At 39.7% G+C, this 15862-nt stretch overlaps 3 protein-coding genes across 3 annotated transcripts; 2 read left to right on the top strand and 1 right to left on the bottom strand.

Moving 5' to 3' along the window:
* Positions 1–4611: 4611 nt before the first annotated feature.
* Positions 4612–6412, top strand: Or35a (Odorant receptor 35a). Its single transcript, XM_002052141.2, has 4 exons — positions 4612–5487; positions 5552–5647; positions 6015–6197; positions 6251–6412. Exons 1-4 carry the CDS (start codon positions 4612–4614, stop codon positions 6299–6301), a joined length of 1206 nt encoding a protein of 401 aa, XP_002052177.1. The 3' UTR covers positions 6302–6412.
* A 5948-nt stretch (positions 6413–12360) lies between these two features.
* On the top strand, positions 12361–14270 carry LOC6628550 (multiple epidermal growth factor-like domains protein 11). The gene is made up of 4 exons (XM_002052140.4): positions 12361–12517; positions 12571–12737; positions 12791–13233; positions 14134–14270. The coding sequence occupies exons 1-4, from the start codon at positions 12413–12415 to the stop codon at positions 14196–14198; spliced, it is 780 nt and encodes a 259-aa protein (XP_002052176.2). The 5' UTR covers positions 12361–12412; the 3' UTR covers positions 14199–14270.
* An 87-nt stretch (positions 14271–14357) lies between these two features.
* Positions 14358–15163, bottom strand: LOC6628549 (zinc metalloproteinase nas-4). Its single transcript, XM_002052139.4, has 2 exons — positions 14925–15163; positions 14358–14869 (listed from the first exon to the last, which is right to left on the bottom strand). Exons 1-2 carry the CDS (start codon positions 15145–15147, stop codon positions 14358–14360), a joined length of 735 nt encoding a protein of 244 aa, XP_002052175.3. The 5' UTR covers positions 15148–15163.
* Positions 15164–15862: the final 699 nt, after the last annotated feature.

Below are 15862 nucleotides of genomic sequence, written 5' to 3' on the forward strand. Positions count from 1 at the left end.
CTCTACTATATCCAGCTTCGCTCTTGTCCACTGGCCAAACAGAGTAGATGAAGAAAAAACTTCAAGTCCGGCCTGGGGCCAGTTGTTACGAGTTGATCGTTAGCCAGGACGGCGACTGGCTGACTCGAGGCTACTTAACAGCACAGCTTGCGCTTCCGCACTGCTTCAAACCGAAGTCGAGGCTCTGTGCAAGTCCCAGGCCGACGTGGTCCAAGATGTAATGGCCACAAATCCACTTGTCTGCGCTGCACCGCACCTCCCTCTTTGCATTCCCCGCTTGTCCGTTTGCGGCCTGCTTCCGCACTCGGTTTGTTGCCTTTAATTTATGACCATGACCTGACGCGCCTCAGTGTGGTGGAGGCGTAGCGGCGGCGCCTCTTGTCAGTCGTGGGGCGCGACCAGTGGTTGCCACATCCGCTGTTTGTTTGAGCCATGTGACGTGCCCTCCCGCCCACTCCACAGCCACTGTGATCGGCACAATGAATGCAACAAGAAAAAAAATAAAAAAAAAACCGAAACTTTTTACACACATTCAGTTTTCGCAGTTTTCGTCGGAAATAGTTAACTTTTATATGCATTTCAAATCAGAAACTTTTACATTCAAACTTTATTAAAATTACGTTTGATGCTCGTCCAATTGCGCAGCCATTCCCCTCCATCCCAGCAGCTACCCATTGCTTTGCAAGTTGACTTTCGCAATTCCTATTTGGAGTATTGTTAGCCGAAATGTTGGTCGCCATCGCCCAAGTTCGTTTAGTAGCTCTTTGTTTGACTGTATTTATTAAGACTCTTCAATTGGGCATACCCACTGTCTAAAAGATCGCTTACAGACAGCTTAACATAATTTTCGATCGATTTTTAGTCTACGTTATCATGCCATACGGATTCATGTTACAGTTAGTTTTCACGTTTGAATTATGGATCTTCAATCTATAATAATTTTATACAAATAATTGCCTTCTCTAACGATATATAAGGAAAAATTCCCAAGGCCATAAAATATTTCTTCCATAAAAAAATTAAATATTTAAGTACTTACGCTGATTTAATATGAATTACGTAAGGGATTTAATATGAGTATAAAATGTAAAAATATATATTTTTCAATAGAAGGGAGGTTGGAAGCCTGCCTGCAAGCATCGATATCAAAAATATTGAATAAATTATAAGGTGGCGGCTTAAATTCAAGAGATGCTGGGATATAAAACAAATGTTATGTTATGTGAAATGAAAATGTACGTAACGTAAACATTTGGGACATTTTGCGGTTTGCCCGAGACAATTTTATTGGCTTGCAAATTTATACATACTTATAAAGCGTATTTCAAGTTCGTAGTTCGTATTCTACGGGCTTGGTTGAACTGAACATTTGCGTTATTGTTTTGAGTGCTGGAGCTTTTTTGTGGTATCTTCTCTGACTGGCAGCCGCAGCAGTTGCAGTGGCACCACCCACTGCTGAAGCCACACCCGTGCCGCCCCGCCTTTCCCTTCTTACTAATGACCGACATTGCTTCCTAATTACAAAAGTTTTGCATGCACTCGCTGCACTCATCGGGATATCGGTGGCAAAGGGCAGGGCAGTGCACTGTTGGCCGAAAAACTTTACAGTTTATTTGGTTTGCTTTATTTAATGTTTGAGTGCTTTAAGTTGGGCATTTCATTTGGACTTTAGAATGACACCAACGAACTAACGGCTCCATTAACTGGAAGCTGCAGCTACATGAAGATTGGACCGCGCTACACATGTTTGGCCAGTTGGAAAAAAGAGCCGCCAGCACGCACACTCATGTGACACATGTGTCACATAACACATGTGGCACCAAGTCGGTAAAGGCAGGCACCAGTCCAAAGCATAGACACTCAACTGGCAGACAAATGGACGTACGGACGAACGGACGAACGGACGGACGGACGGCCGGTCGGACGGAGGGCCACACTTAATGATAAACAATGCTTGCGGTCAGTTTAACATGCCGCGCTATTGCCCCAAACACTAAACTCCCCCATCAGCAGTTGCCTTGCACACCCACATAACGAGTGGACAATTTACACACATGCTGAAACTAGCCAACAGAGGGCGCTGCTGCAGCTGCACAGCTACACATTTAGTAAAAAATAGTAGAAGGAGAAGTAATACAACGAAGAGTGAATACGCTGCAAGAAAATTTGGAAAATAACATTCTGTTTTATTTGATTACAATTTCTAACTTAAATATCGCCATATTTTAAGTGCAACGATTGAGTCTTTTATTGTTTCTTAATTATGCTTGTGCAATATTTACTCTTAGTAATTGAACACAATAGAGCACATAATCCAAAAACAATGAAAAGTGTTTTTTTTTTAATTGTAACATACAAATCTTAAAATGAGTTAAGATTTACACCAACTTGTTATCATAAAGCCCCTGCCTCTTGTTAATATACGACCTACATATGTATTAGTAGATATTTGAAGATGACTCCATTAATGTGTTTCAGAATTGATGAAGAACTTCACATACCTGTCTATTGGAAAGTGCATTTCAAGCTGACAAGCAAAGCAGGGAAAAAGCGACAAAAACAACGTGCTTAAAAGAGCAGTAAATGAGAATTTATCCACTTGCTGACCAACGCACACATACAAAAACACACTTCCATCTACACTCACATACACAAACACTTACACCGCCCACATACACACACGCACGGACGACTGGGATACACGCACATCGTAAAGTTTTAATCGGATGTTGTCCAGCTTTACATGACGCCATCTACTGGCTTAGAGTGCAATATCCTGTGGCACGCGATAGCATCGCATACAATGAGAAGAGGGGCAGCCATTGCCACACATACACACATATACACACACTCACACTTGTGCGTTGTTTATGCCGCCGTTTTGGTTGCCTGGACAAACGCTTTTGGCCCTTTGCCGTTTGATGGCATTCGGCATCGCTATGAACTCGAACCACGCGATGCCACAAGGCAAAACAAAGGGCACAGCCAGACGGACTAGACACAGTTTCAGCGCCGAGTCCCCTCCCGCTGCTGCCTGAAGAGCAGCCTGTGAAACAGCCGCCACAAAGGCTTGAAAGGCGCTCGAAAAAAAAGAGAAATAGAAGAAAAAAAATCAGTAGCTTGTGGATTATGTTGGCGCGGTCACGAGATGAGGCGAGGGGAGCGGCTTCCATTGTTGCTGCACGCACACTTGGCCTGACCAGCGTCCAGAGTGGAACATTCAACGTGCCGGGTCTGAGCAGCGCCAACGTCGTTGTCATTGTCGTGACAGGAAATTAAGATGAATGTGGCGAGCAAACTGCAGCTCCAACTGGACACTGGACAGTGGATCAGGGGTGCTAAGGGAATGGGTAGTCAGACTTAGGTTTTGTCTCTTTTTCCTGCTGTTTGCGCTGTTTGCCTCTGTTGCTTAACGGTCTCTTAAAATATTCATAACACAAACTGTTGCCACTATCTGCTGCTGCCAAGCCGCAAATGCGACGGACTGCTCCCAGCTGCAGCAGGGACGGAGCCAGGGGAAAGGGAGTTGGGCGCTGGTGTAGTGCAACTGGAAGTGGCATTGTTGGGTGCAAAAGTTGCGCGTTGAAGCTAATTGATTTTTATGAATTACTTAAGTGACTTTTTTATGCAGCAGCAAATAATGAACGAACTGGGGCTTGTAATGGAGAGTAGCAATAGATGGTAGGACAGGGCATCTAAGATGAGTGCCAAACGCAAAGGAATGCGGTTAATGGCTAGAGAAAAACAGCTTTGGTGCAGTAATACAGTGAAGATGAAACAACATCATAAATCAATTTAGTAAGAGTAACTTAAAACTGGCAAAAAGTACATATGCGTTGATTACTGTTTAAAAAATTTTATTAAATATACTTCTATATAAGATTTTGCTGCCTGTAACAGAAAGACGGAAGGACCTCTGCAGTTTCGTGACGAAGGAAATGGATAGACGGACAGGTAGGCAGGAATTTATGGAATAAGTTGTTGATATTGATCAAGAATATGTTAATCTGCATATATATATATATATGTATATTCTTGATTATGACGACGAGCTGAGTCGATATTTGCTTGTCTCTGTCTAAGCGATTAAAAATATGAGCTTATCATTCTGATCTCAACTTTTTAAAATACAATGTTTCGTTCTGTTCACAGAATACCATATCCATCTAGGATTCGAACTCGATGCGCGTTTTTCAGTTAACTTAATGACCGAGTCGCCTTTACAGCTCACTTACCAGAAAGTGCAACTGAAACTACATTTTCCCATTTGCTATTCAATTTGACTTGTGAATATATCGCCAGCTGACTTGTGAAACGATGCTTGGGTAAATGTGCTGGCCAAGTTTAGAATCTACTCAAATATTTGTGGACAAAGCGATTACATAGTAAATGAGCCAAAATTGTCGTTAAAGTTTGAACTGTTTCCGTTGCTCTGTTTTGGGCTAATAACTTAATTGAGCCATTGCACGCATGGGAGGGCTCATTAAAAAGTTGCCAACTGTTTCCTGCGCAGTCCCCAAAGTGTATAGCTTTGTTTTGGGTGTGTGAACAGATGAATGGCTTTCTCGTATATAAGCAAGCATCTACTAAAAGTCACTTATAGTCTTGATTATGGTTCGTTACGTGCCTCGGCTGGCTGATGGCCAACGGGTGAAGCTCTCCTGGCCACTGGCGGTGTTTCGCTTCAATCACATCTTCTGGCCGGACGATGCCAGTACCTCATCCAATTGGCGACGCTTGGATTATGGGATTGCTTTGATAGGCTGTCTGATCTTCATGCTGCATAATGACGCGGAACTTCGTTATTTGCGCTTTCACAGAAGCAACATTGACACCCTGTTGACCGGGATGCCCACCTACGTGATCCTCGTCGAGGCCCAACTGCGCACTTTAGATATTCTGTGGCACAGAAATCAGCTGCGTCAGCTGCTGCAAACATACTTCAGTTCCATCTATGTGGATCGTGATGCGGAACCGCAACTCTTTCGCCAAATCGAGTTCAAGATGCTGCCGAACCGATTGGTTGCCTCTTTGTATCTGATTGCCGTCTCCGGGTATATGATTGCGCCAATTGTGATGCTGATAACTGGTCAAAAGGACTTCGTGTTTCCCATGATCACACCTTTCAATGCCCAGCCACTGTACATATTTGTGCCGCTGGTGCTGAGCAGCGTCTGGGTGGCTCTTTCAATTGATACGATGGCGTTTGGTGAGACGACGCTGCTCTGCGAACTGGTCGCCCATCTGAAGGGTCGATATGTGCTGCTGCAGCGCGACATGAATTCGTCTATAGACCTCATACTGGCAGCCCGGCAGCGTCCCCATATGGCGCAGCAAATGCGCGAGCTACTTGTCCAAACATTACACCGCAATGTGGCTCTCAATCGGTTTGGAGAGCAGCTCGAGGCACATTTCTCGGTTCGATTATTCATAATGTTCGCCTGCAGTGCCATCTTGTTGTGCGCCCTGGGATTTAAGACCTATGTGGTATGTGCGTGTGTTGGTAAATTGATTAATTACTTGACCGAAACTTGGAACTATTGTTATGCAGAGTCCAACGGGCACCTACATATATCCCATGTGGTTTGGCGCCAAAACTATGGAATTGCTCTCATTGGGTCAGCTGGGCTCCGAATTGGCTTATATGGTAACAGTTAGTTTAATTTTAGTTGTTGTTTGTAATTAGTGGTGCGTAAATCCTCTGGCTTAAAACATTTTGGTGTACATTCTTTTATCAGCCCAAATATTTTAAATATGGATTTATACATTTACTTGTATGTACGTTGACCAAAATATTTTCATAAATAAGCCTGAATCCTCGCCCTTTTTATGGAGTATTCTTAGAATCAAAAGGAAGCATCTCTAGTCCCATGTTCATTCGATGTGGGAAACAACAAAAGAGAGACTTAAGTTCTGAAGTTATAAAAAATCATTCTCCTATACCCAATTCAACCTTCCAGTTATCTAAACATATTTGTTATTTGTCCAATTTAATTAATATCTTTCGTTTTTAGACAGACTCTCTGAGTACGATGTACTATCAATCAAATTGGGAGCAGGTGCTTTACTACTCAACCAATCCTTACGAGAATCTGCGACTGTTGAAGGTCGTAGTGATAGCAATTGAGATGAACTGTAAGCCTTATTATATGATGGGCTTGAAGTACTTTCGAGTCAGCCTGCAGGCTGTTCTAAAGGTGTAATAAAGAACTCTTATCTCATATTCACGAACTAACTGTCGCTCTTTCAGATACTACAGGGCGCCTTCTCTTACTTCACGTTTCTCACCTCGATTCGCTGAGCGTCTGGTTTCAATTGGAGCTCTTACCGTCTGCACAATTTAATAAATTGTAATTTGTTAATGATGCATAATTCGGAATTTCAGAATTGCGGATTTCGTTACGGAGCTATTGCATCGCACTCTCATACAAATGATTGCATATTAAAAGTCAATTATTGGTGAATTTATTTTAATTAAATTTTAATGCGTTCGCGCATCGCTGCTAGCCGATATTTATGAGTGTGTGTGTGTATGTGGACGTGTTGTGTGTGTGCATCAGCCCGAAAATAAGCAATACAATTTTCACGATTTCTGCTGCTGCGCCAGAGAGCTCTGGAAAGTGTAGAAACTTGTCACAAAGTTCAGAAAACTTTCGCCTTTGGCATCTTAAGCTGAAATAAGAAGCGCTCAAAAACAGCTGATCATCAGGAATGCCATAAATCTTGAAAATGTTCTCCCATTCTCTTCGTTTCTCTTGTTCCTTGTCACTTCTTCTATACTTTTAGTTTCAATTTCCTGCTTTACGAACGTTTAACTTAATTAATCTATTTAAGTTTTTCCCATCAAATGAACAAAAGTTTTCCCATAAAATTATGCGTGTCTCTCTTCCTCGCGCGGATAGATTCTAAAGGTCGTATATTTGGTGGTGCTCGTTGAGTTAATGGCGTGGTTCAGACCACGTCAAGCGTCACCCTCACTGATAATTAGGCGAAACGCTGTATCGGCTCACTCTCTAAGCCAATTTGCACTTCATTTGCGGCCCGGCATGTATGAAAATGAGACAGCAGAAGGGAACCGGAAATTGCCAGCCGACACACAGTTCTTCTGCTGACATTGTCGCCAGAATTGGTCTGACCTGAAGTGGTTTTCAGGAAACCAAATGGATTTTTAATTGCGATGACGCGTTGAGGATGCGTTGCAGTTGGTAGACGCGACATAAATAATTTATTTACTTGCATTCTCTTTGATTTGCAGAAGACCTAATTTTTTCATATGTTACTTGAGAAACACTTTCACCTTATCACTAAATGATTCAATTTTAAAATAATTAGGTGTTAAATATTTAAGAACATATTAAGAACAATATCGGCGATTATTTATGATTTCATTTGTATATTTTCACGTAAAGTGCATTTTTATATTTTTAAAAATTCAACAGAAATGCCCTCATTTTGCTTAACTTTTGCACAAGCCACTGAAAAATTTCATATTTATGCTTCGGTGTTGCCAACTGAAGTTAAAAACAAACAAACACAAACGCAGAAGCACACAGAAATGTGTGTGTATGTGTGCGTGTGTTTTAGCGTTGCGAGAGGGAAGTACAAGCAAATGTAGGAAAAGTTTTAGCTTGTAATTATCATTAGCGATATTGTGTCTAAAGTTTTTGAAACCGCGTATTAAGCGGCCTGCGAGCCACAGAATGCCAAATGGATGGTAGATAGTGTGTGAATGTATCTGTGCGTGGGTGGATGTGTGTGTGTGTGTGTGTGTGTATGGGCCCATAGAGCACACAGCAATGCTTCAAAAAGGCGCACACACATTGAAACTTTTGGCTTCATTTAACTTGGCATTTTGATTTGATTGCAGAGACACCATGAGAGAGTCAAATGGAGGAGCAAGCGAGAGATTCAGAAACAGGCGTTAAATCAAATTAAGCGCGCCAAATAAACGCCGGATCGGGCGGATAAAAGTTTTAATGGTGAACGCCATAGTTTTAAAATGTTATTATTCATTTCGTTTTTTTTTTTTGTTTTTTTTTTTCTTGCAGTATTTTTAGATCATTTCAGATTGGAAAAAGTTTAATTTTGATCGAAAGTCGTTGAAAGATATATTTCTGACACCCTCACGTATGTTTTCTACATCTATAATAACCTGTGCAAGCCAGTCTTTTGGTTTATAGCCGCATTAATGCAACTGGGTCTTCCTTGTTTTATTAATAATATTATTATTTTTATTATATTATAATATTAATTATTATTATATTATAATAATTGTAATATACAGCAAGTTTTTAGCTCTCACAGGAAAATTATATAAGCAAGAGTTAAGGGTATTCAGTCTTCAGCATTGCTTAGCTAGCAGCTCCTTCATGTTTCACATTTAGCTACATGGCTTGCGAGCTGCAACACGTCGTATGCTTAATTAATTTTAAATGCACTTTTAATAGTTGCTTTGCGCAAAGTTTGCAAACGAATTCCATTAAATGACTAACTCACTAAGTCTGGTAACGCTTGGCTGGCAACCGCGTCTACTTTGTGACACCTTTAAGGCAGTCGTTAATTTAACTTTCGCTTGAACTAAAAACCTGCAGCAACAAATAAATCGCAAAAAGATAGAAAGCACAAATGTAACCAGCCGGCAGGCATCCAGATTCATATGAGACTGCATTTGTCAGGCTCTTTCTCAGTCCCCCGCTCTATCTTCCTCTCTATCTCTCTCTCTCTCTCTCTCTGCCTCTCTCTTTCTCCCTCTATCTGTCTCTCTGTCTGTCTGTGTGTAATTATGTCTGAGATTATGCCCACAGTCATGGATGTACCGTCTGTGCTTCTTTAATGCGCCGCTGCCTTACCCGCTTCTTGTCCTTGTGGTTTTCCTCGACGTCAAAAGTTTCTGCGGCTTACTCGGGTGCGAATCTCTGAGAGTTTCTCGCTCCCGACGTGTTAATGTGCTGATTTCTTGGCATTTGCCTTAGTTTTTGAGCGAATGACATTAGCTGAAAGCGAACCTTGCTCCTTGCTGTAAAATGCTGGAGCTTTAGTACCATTAAAACGCAAAAAATGAACATTTTTAGAAGTGGCATCAAAATGTAAATGATATGCTTCTTATGAGACTGTTTTTTAAATTAAAGCTTTTAAATTGATTATTTGTATAAAATGTTGCAGATATATAATATTGTTGCAAAATATATAATATTTCGGTTTGAAAAAGCTGAAGAATATTGGAGCTTGAATATTCCTAAAAATAATTAATATATATGATTGGTTCGTTGAATCCAGTCTACTCCGAGATTAAGTTCTTGTTAATGCAAACATTGTCAACTCGTGTCATTTAGATGCTTGTTCGTTGAGTGCTTTAAGTGTGGTCCTAAGATATTTTGTTCATATGAGGCGCTCTCCGACTTAAGTATTCACATTTCCCTTTAGCTGCTGCTGCTGTTGTTGTGATTGTAGTTGCCGCTGCTTGTGCTGCTGGGTTTTGGCTTTTGCTTGCCTCGTAAAGTCGCAGGAAGTTATTATCCTAAAAACTTTACCCCTGAGGGCAATACAAACAAAGGCGTAGCACAGCAACAAAGCGCAGCATTCATGTCTGACTATGAAATGGCAGTGCCTGCACTTTCCCGCACACACACACACAGCCACAGTTTGCTTTGCCTATGCATGAAAATAGAATGTCATAAAATTAGAACGATCATAAGCAGCGCAGTAGCCAACGAATCGTCTCGAGTAAAAGCCACCACACAAAAACTTGGCCAACGCGCAGACTTTTTTACTGCTCTTTGGGAATAGTTGATGGCCAGGCGTTCTGCTATCCGCCTTAACCCATTAAATTCCTTCTATATTATTCTCACAAAATATATTTAAAATACAAAAATTACCCATTCTGAATGTTGTGGCTCGCAAGTGCTCGTATCTTAAATCCAAATTCCATTTTCTGGGTATGCAGAGCTTAAATACTTTACTTTCACAAGATTTGAAGACATTTAAATTTTGCTCTGCCTTGCCGCTCGGTTTTCATGCAAGGATACATGTTTTTTATTACTTTTGAAAATGCATTGCACACATTTCTCATTTACGAATAAACAAGAAATTTTTAACATATTAAGCCAATTACGGAAACAAATATTTGTATAATATTGTGTTTCCAATTAGAATGCAGTCCATTTTATTTAAAAAATCGTTTATTTTGTTTAATTTAACATTTTTGCTTGCTTAGTTTTTCAAAGTATTAATTTTATTTTAAATGAATTGATTTATTATTTAATTTTTAATGCGCTATCAAAGCTGATAAATATAATGGTAAGATTTGAATAAGAATTCTTATATCCAAAATAGTCTCATGATTTTTTTTGAGCTTATAGTGTGTGGCTGCAGAAAGGGGAAGCACAGTCACTCTATTAAATGAGAAATCGATCTCTTTCTAATATCTATCTAATATGTGTCTCTGTAGTATTTCAAATGTATGCCACGATAACTCGAAGCTGCGTACATGGCATTTGCTATTCGGGGACAATCTCTTTCGTATTATTTGTAATCTATAATTTGAGTTCAATCAATGCTGTTATCAATTATGTATATTCATGCGATTAGCTAGCACTGTGGAATTTTACGTCACGTCATCCCAGGACGCCCACCATAGAAGTCGCACTACAGAAAATGCACTCTCCAGAGTTGGCATTTATCTGTGGTCTGAGTTTATCCATTAGAATAGCAGAATTTGTAAATGTAGCTGAATGAATCAAAGAGCTTGTCTGGCTGTCCGCTTGCACTGTGACTTTACAGCTTTCCTGTTAGCCATCTTTAGCTGTAACTAAAAACGCAAATGCATTGCCTGCATAAATTAAATGCTTACGACATCCGATTTGTGTATGTGTGTGTGTGTGCTTGGACTGCAAGTGGAGCAGGTACCTCAACTAGTTGCAGGCAGTTTGGCATTAAAAGCTAAATATACTTGTATATAAAACTCAGGTGCATACACACCCAAATATCCAGCAGGACACACTTACAGACACACTGAGGCAGACTTTACAGATAACTAGCTGCAGCTGGGATAATGGCCATGGGCATTGCTCGTGGCTCTGGCTGAAGAGCGAATTTGCTGCTGGTGCGCTAATTTTTAATTACGACCACTAAATATTCAATTCTTAGTGTCAGGAGCAAAGGCAAATGCGAACATTTCCTTTACCGGTTGTGCCGGAGCTCTTTGTTTTGTAGATTAACAGCCAGGAAAGGGAGCGAAATATAGTTTGGAACAAAGGGAAAGGGAGACACTTGATTCCTGTCGCTTGGAATTGCAAATGTTGTGCTTGGGCATTTAAAGACCACAAACTATGGATGATACCCATTTAATTGGGCAGTGTTCGTTTTTTATACCCTATCTGAAATGAGTAAAACAAGTACAATAGTTGTGCAACAGGCATCTCGACACAATATATACATACTGACCATAAGCGAGTCGATCTTAGCTGATTTGAGTTTAAACGAGTCGATCTTAAGACTTGAAATTTTGAAAATTAAATTTATATAAAATGTATATATATTGATATCAGTATTCTCTTTTTGAGCTTTCGGAGCTACCAGACGTTCCCCCCCGAAATCGAATTAAATAAATAACTTCGGTCGGAGTAGTATTAATACAATAATAAGAATCGGTTAATTGGTAGCTTGAGAATCTGAAACTGTGCTTAAAAGCAACGTCATACATATCTGTTCGAACATTTTAGCAGGTATATTGGCGATTTTAAATTAATTTCAAACAGTAAAAGTATAACTGATTCATTCATGTGAGTTTTGTATTCCTCAGTTGGAAATATATATATATAGAGCTAGTATCGGTTAGCTTAGGCTGATTTGGTTTATTAAGTGAGCATGACTCAACAGTTTACCAATTATTATATCATACTATAATAATTTGTTCCCATGGGTGCCTAACCTGATTCGTGACCCTATCAATTTGTAAGCTACCCTTGTTTTACAGTTCAATTGTTTTATAAGTATTATTTTTGCGCTGCAATCGAATTGCTGAATTGCTTCTAATCTCTACCAAAATAATAAATATTAATGTAGTATAGTTACTATTATGTAACTTATATGGTAGTGCAGCTACCTTACATATATTTTTTTCCATTTCCCATGAATATTATCATCTTTGCAGATTTCAAGTATCGGTGCAGGAATTACAGCAGTGAACATTAATTCTTTATAACCACTCATATATTAAGTTATTTTAATGATAAGAACTTTACATATAATAGGAAATTACCACAAGACGGGGAAGTGTGTATTGTGTATTGTTTATTGAAAGGGCGTTTATGAGCGAGCGAGTTTCAAGCGGGTTTCAAAACGCATACAGCTCTTCTCGTGCTTTGACAAGCGTTCAGTTCGAGTTCTTACGGCGGCCGAACAACAGCTCATAATGCTGGCATTACGGGTTCTAATATTATTTGTAATAATGCCCGGAGTTTTGCTGGCAAGTTTTTGTGAAAAAGCAGTTTATGTAGTTGGGAAAAAAAAACCGCAGGTAAGTCATTAAATAATTTGAAAAAGAGTTGATCTTATTGAAGAATATTAAAGGTTGTCAAAGCGTGCTGCAATGGCTATAGGTATGTTAGAGATGATAAAAAAAACATTTCTTGTAAACCCATCTGCAACGAGCCATGCAGCAACGGATCGTGCGTGAGCCCCAATACGTGCAGTTGCAATCAGGGCTATGAAAATCTGCTGCACATGCCATCGAAGGGGTGAGTTAAGCTTTAAATAAGCATTCGATCTTTAGCTTATTCACTTTCACCAGCTGTGTGCCACGCTGCTCAAACAAATGCTTGAACGGACAGTGCATAGCTCCAGAGACATGCAGCTGCGATGCCGGCTACCAGCTGGACAAGTCGAGTGGGCGCTGTGCTCCAATCTGCTCCACTGGCTGTCCAAATGGTTTCTGCGAGTCTCCGGGCAAATGCAGCTGCAGTCGTGGCTACAGCCTGGCGAGTGATCAGACCTGTGTTCCAGACAGCTCCAGCTCTACCCGAACAACGCAGCCGCCAGTGACCACCGAATCCGACAGCTTCAGCTTTACCGGAACCACGCAGCCCCAAGAAACCACAATGACTGATTACGGGTTCATAAAGAACTGGCAGATCACGCACCTCATGGCAATCGTCATGCTGCTAGCGCTGATAGTACTTGGTTGTTTGATGAAGCTAAGGCATCGTCGGATAACTTCCGAAGATTTCAAGGGGGGTGAGTCATGCATGTACATTTAATAAAAGCGGCTTTTTACGCACGCGATGCCATTTCTCCCGCTTTCGACTTTAAATATTTACATCGTATTTTTGTTCGATTGCATAACTCGTTTGGGGTTGTAATCTCGCTTTGAAACAAGATCGGCCCATATACTTACGATCAGTATGTGAATATTTGAAACTGCAAACATTAACACCAAGCAAACCCGGATGCTACTCATAATTGCACATGTATATTAATATATATATAGATGCCTTTCTGTGACGCACAACTGCACTATAGATCTTGTATATAGTAAATCGAAGTCTTTATATACATATATATGTTTGTCACAGAAATTAAAAACAAAAAAACGTATACATATCCGAATCAGCAGCTTAGACGAACAGAAATATCCGTCCAATAGAACGTCTGTATAAACATACAGTTCAGAGGGTCTATTAAAGTCAGAGATTAAAAAACTCAAACCCAAGATCAAATTAATTTCAAATTTTTCATTATAAATTTTCGTAAACTCATTTATTATTTACGTATGTTGTTGTCTAGTTTTTCACTTTCCGTTAGAATAGTTCCTAATTATCAAATTTATATAGTTCCATCTTGCATAGAAAAGCATACCTAGTTTTTTGTTTCTAATCTACGTAGCCTTAGCGTGCATCTACATCACATAAGTTAATCACAGTCAGAATTTCGACTTTTTAGCTTTTACTCTCTCAACAAGTTATTAGTCAAGTATATCTTTAGACATGTCTCGGATAAAAGATTGGAGCTGAATACACTCAATCTTACTAGATTGATACTTAGTATACACATATCCATACTACCCCTCCCACCGTTCCAGTAAAAAAAAGGTTTAACTTAGTCTTCTTATGGATTTTTTTTTTTAATTTATTTCAGAAAAAGAAGTGTTTGCTGCGGACAATAAATTGTTAACTATTGACTTTACATCAACCAAGAATTAAATTTAAGCCTTACATTCTTTCACCATTAAGTATATTTATAGTTGTAACATTTATTGTTTTCAATTATATTGCACTTAACGAGTTTGTAATAATAAATGTAGCAGTTAAAATTATATTTAATGCTAGAATCTTTCGAAAGTCTTAATTACGGTTATGCAATTAACAGTATATGCGTTTCAGTTTTAAAATATCCTTTGGGCTAAGGCCGTTACGCTGACCAATGTTGACACCACTCTGTAATGGAATTATGGTGCGTTTGCCGTTCTTTGAGAAGGCATAGGGTCCATAGTGCATTAGACTGTAATAATCGTAGCCAAGTCCAAAGTCGCCGACATCCTTTGCATTGTAGATGGCAAAGTTTTTCTCCCTGCCAGATTCGATGTTCTCAAAGGCGATCTTAACGAATTTGTTCCTATTGGGATCGCTCTGCATGTGCAGCAAGGCGAGAGCATGGAGTAGCTCGTGCTGTATGATGCCTGTTGTCATGCAACCGTTACCTAGATTTAGTTCCTGACGTTTGCCGAGATAACCAACATAGGACCAACAACCTGAATCCTTCCTTTGTATAACAACCTGTGGCTCATTCGATTTATATGTGCGGCGGAAGCGCACACAAGTTTGGGATGAAATTCCAGATATGGCTCTTTCAATTAATCTTACGTCAGAGGCAGCTGTGGAGTATAAGACATTATAGTAATCACTTGACATATCTAATGAAATACCTACATAGCCCCTCGATGCTGTAGACTAGTTCCTTTTTGGGCCAGTAGTAGCCCGACCACAGCATCACGTTGCGTGACTTGGCGTTGTCCTCCAAGTGGTCCAATTGGTCTGGCGTGAGACGCATATCGTCCTCTGACAGAGTCTCATGTTGAACTCTTGACAGCGCCTGGCTAATGTCCGAGGCGTAAAGCAGGCAGACCAAAAGTGAAAATTTGTTAAATTTCATTTTAACAATGAATTAACAAACTGAGGAACACGAGATTTTTATACCTTCATTCAGCTGGAAGAATAACGCAATAGATAAGTACAGACATCAACCAAACGTGGACACAGTAATTAAGTTTATGATGTTTTAAGATAAGAGTTTGTTGCCTTTAATACCGTATGATCTTGCAGCTTAGGAGTATTCGATCAAAGAAATTCGAGATAACCTTATTTAATGGGAAACTGATGCTTAACTGTGACAGTTCTTAACGTACATTCGGCTAAATTATTATTTTTTAATCGCCGTACATTTAATATTTTTAGCAATTTTTCAGTTGATAGCTTGCGATAACTTTCAATAACTGGAAATAGTTCAATGAATCCTAATAATATTCGCATTTTTAGTTTTTAATTTTATACTATTGTATTCTTTAATGGATAAGCTGAAAGTTGGTAACTATCAAAAATAATTTAAATACTGGAATTTAAGAAAGCCCTTCCATACGGACCCACGGATACAAAAACATATCTTTGGTATTGTCTTAGCTAAAGTCCATAAAAGTACAGAATTACACCAATCGAAACCCGCAAAGTTTTGACTGAAATATCTGCACGCCTGAATTAGTTAATTACTGGCATCGAAGCAAATTATTCCATTTAATTGACAAGCAGCTTTTGCAGTCTCCGCAGTTGCATAAAAGCACGTAGTAAGCGGAATCCAGTCGACAGAAAATCTC

This window comes from Drosophila virilis, chromosome 4 (assembly GCF_030788295.1).
Source record: "Drosophila virilis strain 15010-1051.87 chromosome 4, Dvir_AGI_RSII-ME, whole genome shotgun sequence".
Lineage (NCBI taxonomy): Eukaryota > Metazoa > Arthropoda > Insecta > Diptera > Drosophilidae > Drosophila > Drosophila virilis.

What these genes read in the sequence shown, in the direction of transcription:
- Or35a (XM_002052141.2), top strand. Translation starts at nt 4,612, where the DNA reads ATGGTTCGTTACGTGCCTCGGCTGGCTGATGGCCAACGGGTGAAGCTC. An exon ending in GCTCCGAATTGGCTTATATG is followed by an intron (nt 5,648 to 6,014) that starts GTAACAGTTAGT and finishes TTTCGTTTTTAG; the next exon opens with ACAGACTCTCTGAGTACGAT. An exon ending in GCCTGCAGGCTGTTCTAAAG is followed by an intron (nt 6,198 to 6,250) that starts GTGTAATAAAGA and finishes TCGCTCTTTCAG; the next exon opens with ATACTACAGGGCGCCTTCTC.
- LOC6628550 (XM_002052140.4), top strand. Translation starts at nt 12,413, where the DNA reads ATGCTGGCATTACGGGTTCTAATATTATTTGTAATAATGCCCGGAGTT. An exon ending in CTGCACATGCCATCGAAGGG is followed by an intron (nt 12,738 to 12,790) that starts GTGAGTTAAGCT and finishes CACTTTCACCAG; the next exon opens with CTGTGTGCCACGCTGCTCAA. An exon ending in TTCCGAAGATTTCAAGGGGG is followed by an intron (nt 13,234 to 14,133) that starts GTGAGTCATGCA and finishes AATTTATTTCAG; the next exon opens with AAAAAGAAGTGTTTGCTGCG.
- LOC6628549 (XM_002052139.4), bottom strand. Translation starts at nt 15,147, where the DNA reads ATGAAATTTAACAAATTTTCACTTTTGGTCTGCCTGCTTTACGCCTCG. An exon ending in CTACAGCATCGAGGGGCTAT is followed by an intron (nt 14,870 to 14,924) that starts GTAGGTATTTCA and finishes TATACTCCACAG; the next exon opens with CTGCCTCTGACGTAAGATTA.